Source organism: Arachis stenosperma, chromosome 8 (assembly GCF_014773155.1).
Source record: "Arachis stenosperma cultivar V10309 chromosome 8, arast.V10309.gnm1.PFL2, whole genome shotgun sequence".
In the NCBI taxonomy this organism is placed as follows: Eukaryota; Viridiplantae; Streptophyta; class Magnoliopsida; order Fabales; family Fabaceae; genus Arachis; species Arachis stenosperma.
The window spans coordinates 44,064,879-44,077,320 of NC_080384.1; the positions used below are offsets into that span (position 1 = coordinate 44,064,879).

A 12,442-nucleotide genomic window follows, 5' to 3' on the forward strand; every position below is an offset into this window, starting at 1 on the left:
TTATTTAATTTATATTACACGTATAATCCTAATTACTGCAATTAATAACAAATAATATTAATTATTTAATTATCATTCATACCTACACATTTTAATAAAAATATATACCACAAAATAATTGATCACAATTAATTTATTATCATACATCCATAATCTTAATATAAATTAATATTATCACACTAATTTCTAACATAATCACTATAATTTGTTATATTATTACTAATCTTTAACATTATCACTGTATATTATCTTAATTAAATCAAAATATTTAAACATTAGTAAATTTCTAACATTATCACTATATTTTATCACTGCTAATTTCTAACTAATATTATCACCATTAATTTCTAACATTACTACTATTATTTTAATTAAATTAAATTATTTAAAAAAAAAACTTACATAATTAAGATGATCAAAATAATTGATAATGTGGAGTTTCGAACGATTGACGTCTTTTACTCTCCTTTTCCTTGGCATTGTTAAAAGCTGATGGTCCAAAATTTATTTTTTTTCAAACCTTAGATTTTATGATCAATGGAGGTTGGAGATGGTGGGGTTGGAAAATGTTGAAACAAAAGTGAGAGGGGTAAAAGGGAAGGGAGATTTCGGTATATACAAGCAGAGGAGATGGGGTGGTTGCATAGCTAATGCGTAGCTTGGGGATGCCGGGGTGCATGTACAAATCGGATGGTCCGATTTATGTACCTGCCGAGCCTTAAATCGGACTGTCCGATTACCATTTTCAAATCGGACCGTCCGATTACTTGATCACAGCCGTCACACGTCGGTAAAGTTTCATGCACTCCCATAAATTTGTTATATACCATGCTTCTCCCAATATTAAAAATTAAAAAAGGGAATAACTGTATCACCAAAATTTAAATCATAATTTTTATATATATAATCATTGGTACATATAGGCATTCAATTGAAATTATTGGTATACACTTCATCTATTAAACAACATTTATATTTCATCTTCATCTAACGAAAAGTGTAAGGATGTTTTCCAGATAAATGAGCTGCAAAAAAATAAAAAGTAATTATTTGACAAGCATAATAATAACTTGGGCATCTATAAACTGTAAGTGAAACTGAATTGATTGAGTACTCATACAAGGTAACTAACACTACTTCTGTTAGTTTCCTTATTTCTTTGTAGTAATATTTTTTTTTTTCAAGTTGGATCTAGAGTTAACTACTTTATTTGAAATAAACACAAATGAATTTTTTTGTGTATCCCTAAAAAAACTTAAGGACAAAAGCTACTGAATTTCAAAAATACTCTCCGAACATTAAAAATCATCCACAGCATTATATCTGTGTATATTTATATATGTTGTTTCTCTCTTTTTTAACAAAATGATTAACCATCAAAATGATGATGTTTTTTACAATAGTATATTAAACTTTTCATATACACAAAAAATAACATTTTATTCGTATTTTGATTATAAATATAAATCTATTTTAATTATATTATTTATAAAATTTAATTATATTATTTTTATTATATTATTTATAAAGTTTGATTATAAATAGAAATATATGGTCAATCTGTATTTTAATACGTAATATTCTTATAAGGCTAGTTTCATTTTTTGTTTCTACATGCATGTAATAACATGGTACACATCAACTTATTATATGAAGTTCTCTATGAAGTAAAATGTATGTTCAATAAAAACAATGCATCATTTTATTTAGGATTTTGAATCCTCTAAATTTTAAATTTTATTTTAAAAAATAAAGTGTGATCTCTCACTATTTATTTCATAAATAGAACTAAAAAAATATTAAAAATTTTATTTAAAAATAAAAGATCATATTTACTTTTTTAATAAAAATTCAAAATTTATAGAATTAAATTCTTTTGTTTATAAGGCTATAGTTACCTTAAATATAAACATGTAAAAGGATTGCAAGGAAATATTGCTTGATAAATCTACAGAGTGAGCACGATTCCAAAGAATCAAAGCCATGATAGCATGCGTGGAAACCTACCAAATTGAATGATAGAACAAAGTTAAGACATGGATAAAAAATGATCAAATAACTTCACTTTCACTACTTATATGGTAATAAGCTAAGTGTAACTACCTAATTTGCACACTTAGAAAAGGTTTAAATGGTTGATTTGCATATTTTTGCATGTTAGGGGCTAAAGTGGATGTAGCGTAAATTTTAGGGATAAATCCGGTTTATCCTAATTTTTTATTATTAAATGATTATTTATATAATTATTGTATGGTTTTACTTAGCAGTTTTGATTTTTGGAGTAAGTACTTTATGATATATACCAGGATTTCTATAATCAAAAGTTCTAAATTTTAATTCATATTATTTCTTAAATAGAAAAAATTCTAGTATAAAAGAGGCTCTTACAATTGAGGGAACGTCTTAGATAAATAATTATTTATATAATTCACATATTCCTATCTATCCGTCTAAACTTTTAGTATAAGTGTTTCATAAAAAAATGAATAATATTTATAAATCATATTCCATAAAGTATAAAAAAAATTACCGAAAAAAATTTGCTCCATAGGAATGGAGATGATGCTCCAATTAGAATAGCAGCTCCATAAGCAATTTCAAGAAGTGAAACACAAAACCAAAATACCTAACAAAGTATTAACAAAGTGAAGTGTGAACATTAATATATTATATATTATATATCACAAACTAATTATAATATATTGCACGTACGAGGGGAAGAAAAAAAAATTACCCGCTTAGAACCTAATCGAATTGCTAAAGTTTTGATTCCTGCTGCTTTGTCTCCTTCAATGTCCGGCATATCCTATTTGTTTCACCAAATAATGTTACATCAGTTAACTGAACACATTCAACCAATAAATAATATAAAAAATGAATATTCTTCTTAAGAACCAAGACAGAAGTTTTACCTTTGCCATTGCTACAACCGCATAAAAAATTGGCATCACAACAGTAGCAAAAAATAGGGATCTTGGGTAAGTAGTTGCCTTATTGAGTACAAAGGTCTGGACAATAGATATCATGGAATGAATTAGAATCCAAAAATATATTACACTATCATAATAATATTTCTTCTAAAAAATTAAGTTGATATATAGGAGAAAACACGTAAATAATTATAAAGAATTTGCATGTGAAGTTATTCAGGTTATATTCGATTGATTTTTTAACATGAAATAATATATAAATTAGGTATAAGAGCTATGTAATTTTACAATAGTTAAAGAAAATCATCACTAAATAAAATAAAATAATAACGGTTTAGTTCGAACCACCGCTAAATGCTACAAACTTAGCAGTGTAGTTATTAACGTCGCACTAACCGCCACTAAATATCACTTTTCACAGCAATTTGTTAAAATTTTTGTAGTATTTTAATATATCTCCTTATACAAAAGTGTTTTCTTTTGTTTATGTGAACAAATCACTCACTACTCTAACTTTTGTATTTCAAAATCAGAAATAAAAAAGGGTTGACTTATAATATAGTTAATTTCTTAGACTTTTTCTAAAGACTAATGCATGAACATCTACAACAATATAATATTCTTGGAAAGAGTAAAGTTTAGAATGGATAAATACCTTCATGTGCATAAAAGCTGCAATATTAAAAGATATCGTCATCCCAATTGAATGAATCATTACAGTAAGTGTTGTAGATTTCTTCCATCTTAGAAAAGGTAACTGCAAAGGTAGGTTTAAAAATAACAATTAATTATATAAATATTATGAACAATATGTAGCCACCGTTATGAAAGAAAATTAAATATCATCCAGCCACCATTTCAATATAAAAGTATTATTAAAAAATGCTCTAAGTAAATTAACTTCATATTCAGGGAGAAATCTATTATCATCATAAGACAAGTTGCATCTTAATAATATGTAACAAAAAAAAAGTTGCATCTTAATAAATTTTCGTTACATAAACAACTTGTGTGCATATATTTCATAACGGTTAGAAATATAATTATTCGTATTATTTATTCGACTCTTTCTATTAGTTTAAGTTTTTGAAAAAAATAATTTTATAATATAAAACAAATAAAATAAAAAATAACATAAAATAAATAATAGCATAACACAAATAAAAAAATATTTATATAAAAATCAAATAAACTCAAAAAAAATTTGTTTAAGAGAAAGTGTAATTTCATAACAATAACAAATTATAATAACAAAAATATTTAACACAATAAAAATTAAACTCAAAGTTGTCTAAAATTATTTTATTTTATATTTTTTATTACGGTTAGAATAATTGAATAATATTAAATATAAAACTATATAACTATGCATATTAAAAACATAAAATTATAAATATTAAAATAAATAAAATTATTTTAAATTATTATCTTCTTATCATTACTGCTATTACAATAAGTATATAACAAAAAATAAGTGAAGATATTTACTAAATGAGAGTGGCTGTAGCACTCCCAAAAATGATTATATTAGAGAGGGGACATTTGTGGGCCGCATAATAATATATTGAATAACATTGGATAGATAAAGTCTGATATCAGTTTAGTTAAGTGGGCCTAATTGATGATAATGATCTCTTTTCCTAGTTGTTGTGGAGTCATTTGTTTCTATGTTTGAGGAGTTGTGTTTGTTTACCAATGCTATAGGTTTCTTGCATGTAGGCACGTTGTGCCAATCCTTTCTCAGTTTCTCTATTATTGAGGAATAAAAATAATATTTCATATTAATTAAATTATATATAAATTTCATTCCTTTTAATAATTGTATATTCCATGCATGGACACAGAACATGATACGATACAGAAAATATTAACACACAAATTTTAAAATTTTATAAGATACGAAAACACGTATATATATAAAAATAATATTTTTTAAAAATTTATTTTAAAAATATATATTAAAAATAAGATTGAACATATTGACATATAATAATATTTAAGTGTGTTTAAATATATCTAAAAAAATATTTTTTATTAAAACACAACTAGACAAATATATCGAATAAATATCATATCCAAAGTGTACAATAACTCAATGAAATATTCATGTTTCACAGTCACAACAGGTATAACCTGAAAGCGTGCCTTTGAAGAGATTGCAGGCGTATAAGCCGAAGTTTTTTTTATTTCTTTCTGCAAGACGTCTCCTGCAGTGATCCAGCACACCGCTGGTCCACCGTGGGCGTGCGGGAGTCATGCATCCCAACCGCACTGGTTTGACACGCGCGAATACTAAAAGACTTTATCCATACTAATCGTGAAACTTTTGTAATAATTTCAATCAATTTTTTGAGGATATTGATAAACAAAAATTTTTAATTGATTTACAAAATTTTTGAATGATCACAACGAATTAATGTCATACAATGCACTGCAAAGACAAAACTGCATGTGTTCAAAAGCAATATTAAAATCAACTCACATTAACGGAATAACCTGTCATTAGCACAAAAGTGAGAAGAAGAGCCCAAAGCGATGGTTTTGATCCTATCATCCAAGCAACTCCAAAGCTCTGTACAATAAACATAATTAATAAGAGCATGTGTGCCAACCTTGTTATAAAGATATAATAAGAAAAAAACATTGAGGATTACCAATTTTAATTTATATTCATCAATACTTTTAGTTAATAGTCCAACACTTTTAGCTTAACAGTTTAACACTATATTTTTAGTAAATATTTTTAAATATTATTGACTAGTTGCTGATAAAAAATAATAAATTATAATGGTATGTAACATTTCTCAATTGTATCATCATAAGGCACATGCTTGTCAGCTATCAAATTTATGTAAGCATTTTTTTTTCTTTCTAGTCATACTCCTCTTCAGTATATAATGACTTGAATATTTTTGTAGGTGGGTGATAATTATTAGTATCAAGTGAAATTTCGTAAATTATTAGGTGAGTTGGACAGCTTTTAACTTTAGAAATTATTCATTTACTATCTGATCTCAGCCAAATCTCAAATCCGAATATACCTGTTACAAAACGAGAAATTTCACCAGTAAACCAATGCTGTGTGTAATTTTTTTGTAACTTTGGTAACTCTTATTTATTCCAACAACTTTTGTTTTGAACATGTTTTTGCAGGTTTCTGAAGTGGGTTTATTTATCTTTTGGCCCAAATCTCTCATTCTTTATTGGCACGTATGTAGGTTTGGTCCATGTCAAACCATGTTATGCAATTTTACATTTTAATAGCACCTCGATTTAATACCCAAAAAAAAAAATTAATGGCTGAAGTGCAACTCATTATAACACATTTATTCAACACAATTTCTGTTTTAATTCATTCACACTCTTACTTTCTTTCTCCTTCAAGAACTCAAGCTGAGTTTCTTCATCTCAGCAATGCTTCTCGCATTACAAATCTTGGTTGATTATTCATCAACTCTCTTTTGTCGGACCTAATTATATAGTTTTTTTTTTTTTTGGTTTACAATATAGTTTTTATTTTTGTCAAAATGTTCTTCTAATTAATTTAATAAAATACAGAAAGAAAATAAATGAATAAAGAAAGTCGCATCCTAATTAATAACAACTGAAATTAAAATAAACTTAAAGCAATCAATTTGGCAAAAGTATTTATATGATTCTGTATATAACATACCAGAAATAGAAATGATGCCACAACTATAATTCCATTTGTGAAAGAAAATTCTCCAGATGCTAAAGGAAGATATGGCTTATTAATCTACAATAACAATTAAAAAATACGAAGCACCATGGTTAGAAAAATAACACAAACAAGTAAACGCAGGAAGCTATAACTATAAACGATCGATGCTTGTTTCTGAATTGAGTAAATTCTAATGAATTAATGCTACAACACTTGATGAGGGTAACTTTTAATTCCTCTTACTAATAACGGCTTATGTTTGCTCACCTCAGTTATCTTTTGTATAAAATCACTTGACCGTACCGTTATAAATTTGTATAAATTTTACGATAAAATGTAATGTTAGGTAAATAAAAAAAAGCAAGAACTTGCCTTATTTAGCATTCATTAATTGTTATTTAGCATTCATTAATTGTCGCAACAATTAATGAATGCTAAATAAGGCAAGTTATAGTTGTTTTTGGCTGATTTTCTTTGATTACCAAACATTTCTGATAAAATGTTGTACGTTTACTTTCTCTATATATCGAATATGAAACTATATAGTTATTTATCAATACTAAATTTAATGGTTCATGAGTTGAATATTTAACTAATAAATTTAGATCTTTTAAAATAAATAAATCAGTAAAGTAATAAAGTGAGCAATTAATTAATTATTAAATTTGTAACTTGTATTATATATATTATATGAAAATTTTACTATCTTAATTTAAAAATAAATTTTCATTTTATCACTTTATTAACCATCTCGCTTTAGAGGATTTTGATTCTTGATTAATGATCGTGGTCTTAAACCGGGCTGGTCCAAAGAATCCTTAGCCTTTAAACAAAAGCTTAGTTATCAAGCACATGCATTTGCCTATATAATTAGTGTATCTAAATAGAAAATTAGAAATACATACCTTGTCTATTTCAAGATCAGCTAATTGATTCAATCCAACAAGATAGAGATGCATGAAGAAGTGAGGTACAATATACTGAAATGAAATAGCAGGGAAAAAAGCTCTCCATTAGGAACACATTCTCTCTCTCTCACACACACTAACAACAACAACTACAACTAATGTTGAGTATACATAGTCACCACATTTTTCAGCTTGGACTTTGTATTGTATGTAGGGTATATATATAGTGAAAAATGTGATACAAAACTTAATGTCAAGAGATGTGCTGCTATGATTTAAACTCATTTATTTCTTTTGAGATAATATTTAAATTGGTTTTTGAAGTTACACTGTCATTTTATTGTAATATTCAAAATTTTAATTTATTCAATTAAATTTTTTAATTTAGTACCTGTAACTTATTTTATTAGTTTCTAATCCTATTTTCATCACAAAACCGTTAATGACATACTAAAATAGTTATTACACTAGATTTTTTAATTACTATTTAACATGACAATTAAAATTTTTTATCTCAATTTGTTCTTTAAAAAGTTTTAAAATTCTTAAATGAAATTAGGATTAGGATTCTAAATGTTTCCTAAGATGCAAATTGAAATGAAAAGATTTTAATTGTAACTTTTGATAGCCATTAAAAAGTTTAACGGAATAACCGTCAATCCATCTCAACACACTTTTAATAGTTCCATGATAAAAATAAAGTTAGACACTAATGTCGGTCACAAATGTTAAATTGGAGAACCAAATTAAGTAAATTTAAACTTTAGAATTTATATTGGAATATAAGTGTAAAACTTTAGAATTCATATTGAAATGTAAGTGTAACTTTAGGGACTAATCTCATGAGCATTAACTCATTTTTGTTTAGTTCGTACAATGTTATTGTCATTTTAAAAATGATATAAGCAGGACATTACAGTATAAATGTTCCTTTCTATGTTTCTTGACATATAAATTGGAGCGAACCTGTAAATAGCCATTAAAAAATGTTGGATATAATTGTGATACATTATCCACAGCAAGGAGTGAAGAAAAAAGTGAACCTGCCACCTGCACAAAAGATCCAAAAGATTTTTACAGCAATTGATCATTGATGAGTACAACATTTTTCAAGATTTAATATAATTTAGAAATGAAAGAAACTAACTTGGCTCATGAATGCGTAGAATCTGCTAAATTTGCGAAAAGTATCCAAGCCGTGCATGATAGATTCAATAATAATTTTTGAATTATGAGCTTGTGGTTCATGTTCATATGATTCTGTAGTGACTGCATTTATTATTTGTCTCTTATATTTATCAAATGTAGATTTTTGTTCAACGCCTTTGTAATGGTTGGTCCAATTATTCTCCAAAGATGTCTTCATGATACGATTTTCTGTTAATGATTTTCCATTCTTGTTCCATGAACATCTTGGTACATAATATCCTGGAAAACCAAATTTCATAATTAAAACATTATAAGTTTTTATCTATTGAGACATTCAAAACTCATATCAAAATATACATAAGGTAAAAATTTTACTTATTTTTTAATAATATCTATTATTTTTATTTATAGAGTAAATAAAGAATAAAATTGAGAATTGATTATAAAATTTTACAACTAAATTAGAGTGTTATTACTGTTATGTTATATAATAAGTTTACAATTGTCTGAAAGATAAAACCAAAAGACAATTGACTCAATAAATATTCTATTTGTAATATAAAAAAGTAAATATATATTAAATAAAAAATTTGAAATAATAGATATCAACATATCGTGAACTATTAATACCATCTAGTTAGGTCAAAAATTGAAAATGTCAGCGGAGAGAGAAAGAGAGAGACAGAGAGAATGAAATCTGTGACTTACTTGAGTAGGAATGGTCAACGTACTTTTTATTCTTCCGGCAATGACCACCTATCAATGTCAGTATGTCACCTCTTGTTATAAAAAATAATAATAATAAAAGAATATATACATACATTACTATAGTATATTTTTCAATATTTTAAAATTGTTTAAAATTACTAACAATTGTTGATTTAATTTTATTTTAAATATTTAAAATAAAATTGTAATTTTATATTTTATTAATTTTTTTATCATCAATAATTTTTTTTAAATTGTGCGTTTAACTACATTATTTCATTCCTATCTCTAAATGAGATAGATATTTAACAAACATTTTTTTATTCTGTCTTTTATGTTATAACTGTTCAAATAATCATAAATATAGAAATTAAAATAAATTGAATGGAGAATTAATTTTTAAAAATATATATATTTAAAATTTATTAAAATATCTTTCTCGTGATACTACTTCTCCTAAAAATTTAAGTTGATAAAAGCAGATAACATGAATACTTATATTTCTAACACACTCTCTGTAATGACATTTTTTGGATTTGCTCAATTTTTTTTTTTACTTTCTTTTCTCTTTTTATTTGTCTTGTGTTTTTTTTGTTCATTAAGGATCAAACTCTAATTTTTGTAATATAAACTCTGATACCATATTATGATACAATTTTTTTAAAAAAATTAAACTGATAGGAGTAGGGGTGTACATGAGTCGGGCCACATCGGGTTTGGCTTAATCCAGACCCGGCTCGAAATATAGACCAGACCTAATGTTTGGACCCTAACCCGATCCTAGACCCGATAAAATCTACGCACATTCGGGCCGAGTGAAAACCGGGTCTTTAGCATGTAAAAATCACCTAATCTCCAACCTTTATTTCACAATTCACATAGTAAAATTCACTTAAAAAATATATAACAAGAACCAACCCTTCTCTAAAATTAAAGCATAACCATAATCAATACTAATATTGTCTAACACCAAATATTTAAATCAATACAAATAACACAATATTATGCATTAGTGTAAAGTCTTATGCATTTTAAACATAAAACATTAACTTATAATCTTATAAATGACTAATAACACAAAATATTAAGGTTTACAATATTTAAATTCCACATAAGAATAGCCATCAATTGTGTATGATGGTCGGGTCATCGGGCCGAGTTCGGGTGACCCGAGCTATGGTCCGAACCCGACCCGAAATAATGACTGGGTCTATCTTTGAGACCCTTACCCGACCCTAAACCCGATGAGATCACACTAAATTAGCCCCTAAAGTGTTCGGGGGCGGATCGGGTCTTCGGGTCGGGCCGGGCCATGCACACCCCTAAATAAGAGTGACATGAATGATTATATCTCTAACAATACTATTAAAGACTATAGAAAGTACAATTATAAATTGTTTGTTAAGTAAATACAGGGTTACTTTTTTAAAAAATATATTTAAGATAGGAGGGAAAATATGCTGCCTATATGGTCCATTTAAATGGGTTACAACTGTATGTATAAACGATTTTGAAAAGCCATATATAGCTCAAAAGCTACTTGTTACAAAGGTGGCGGTTTTTATTTTTAATTCGTATTCTTTCAAGTTTCAATATATCTGAGATGTGTTGCAGTAATCACCCTTATATATCTATGTATGTTTACGTTTTTTTCCAGCCATTGATTTATGAGTTCGTCTTTTTTCTTCTCAAATATCTAAAATTCCTTATCTAGTGGTGCCTGTGGGTGTGATGGAGTGGTCGTTTTAATTTGTGGGTGAAATATATATATGTATGATTTTTGTATTTTTTTTCTCCTTTGGTAGTATATTATATTGTAAATATCTCATATTACTTATAAAAAAAACAGAAGTAAAGAAAAAGAATAATTCGATCTTTTAGATATTGAATTTATGTTTATTATAATATATAAAAAAAATAAAAAATTAATACTTTTTATTAATATTAATTAATATTTAAAAAAACAATTTATTTTTATACTGTTAGAATTTAAGATTTAAAATTTAGAATTTAAAATTTAATTTTTGAGTTTATTATTGGTAAAAAATGATAAATTGTATTAATCATGTAACATTGCTTTTAATATATAAATGAATAAAGTATTATTTTGATCTTTAATGTTTGGCTTAAATTTTAATTTAGTGTCTAACTTTTTAAATGTATTCATAATGTTGTCCTCTACTATTAAATTTAACTCAATAATTAACCAATATATTTTTTCATTAGTGATAATTAATGGGTGAGTTTTACTTACGTACTGAAATCGAACGTTATATTAATTCTTAAATATGCTAATTGTTCGTACCAAGTTTAACTGTAGAACAACATTAAATCTGTTTGCTATTTTTAAAATAAGACATTTGAAACGTTAATGACCAAATTAAAATTTGGCCTAAATATTAAAGACTAAAATAATACTTTATCTTATATTAATAAGTAATTACTGTCTATTAGTTCACTCATTTAAAAAAAATATTAAAATAAATACTAATATTAAAAACAAAATAAAAAAATAAAACAATAATAATTAGTACGAAAGAAGAAAGACGCAATACCGGGGATAATGGTGATTGAAGAAGAACAAGAAATTGAGCCTAGAAGCCCAAAAGCCATTATTTACTGAATCAGCAAAATCCTCAGAAAGTAACACAATTTAAGAGAGACATGATCTTCATTTGTCCATTGTTGTAACTATTTATAAAGAATCGTACAGATAAAGACAGGAACTAGCTGGTTGATTTGCCGGCGATGCATAGAAACTAAATGAAAAAGTCATCACCTAATGACTTAAATATCAAATCGAAGAAGAAAAAGTCCGCTGAACTATCTTATTATATATTTATGTGTTTATATATCTTTGTAGTATAATAATAATTAACACTGTCAAAAAAAATAATTAACAATTAAAATAACTAAATTTTTAAGTAAAACAATAGAATATTTTGTAGTCTCAATTTTTTTCATAATAATCACAAACGTATATAATATTTTGATACTTTTGTTTATATTTGATTATACATGTAATTTAGTTTAACTATGATATATTATTATTTAAGAAATTTAAA

General features: G+C 26.0%; 1 protein-coding gene across 1 annotated transcript; it reads right to left on the reverse strand.

The window, feature by feature from the left end:
- Positions 1-983: 983 nt before the first annotated feature.
- Positions 984-12,021, reverse strand: LOC130946692 (naringenin 8-dimethylallyltransferase 2, chloroplastic-like). Its single transcript, XM_057875530.1, has 13 exons — positions 11,933-12,021; positions 9,378-9,425; positions 8,668-8,948; positions 8,487-8,570; positions 7,518-7,592; positions 6,604-6,687; positions 5,413-5,502; positions 3,586-3,687; positions 2,913-3,008; positions 2,735-2,806; positions 2,531-2,626; positions 1,899-2,003; positions 984-1,025 (listed from the first exon to the last, which is right to left on the reverse strand). Exons 1-13 carry the CDS (start codon positions 11,988-11,990, stop codon positions 984-986), a joined length of 1,233 nt encoding a protein of 410 aa, XP_057731513.1. The 5' UTR covers positions 11,991-12,021.
- Between the last annotated feature and the right edge of the window lie 421 nt (positions 12,022-12,442).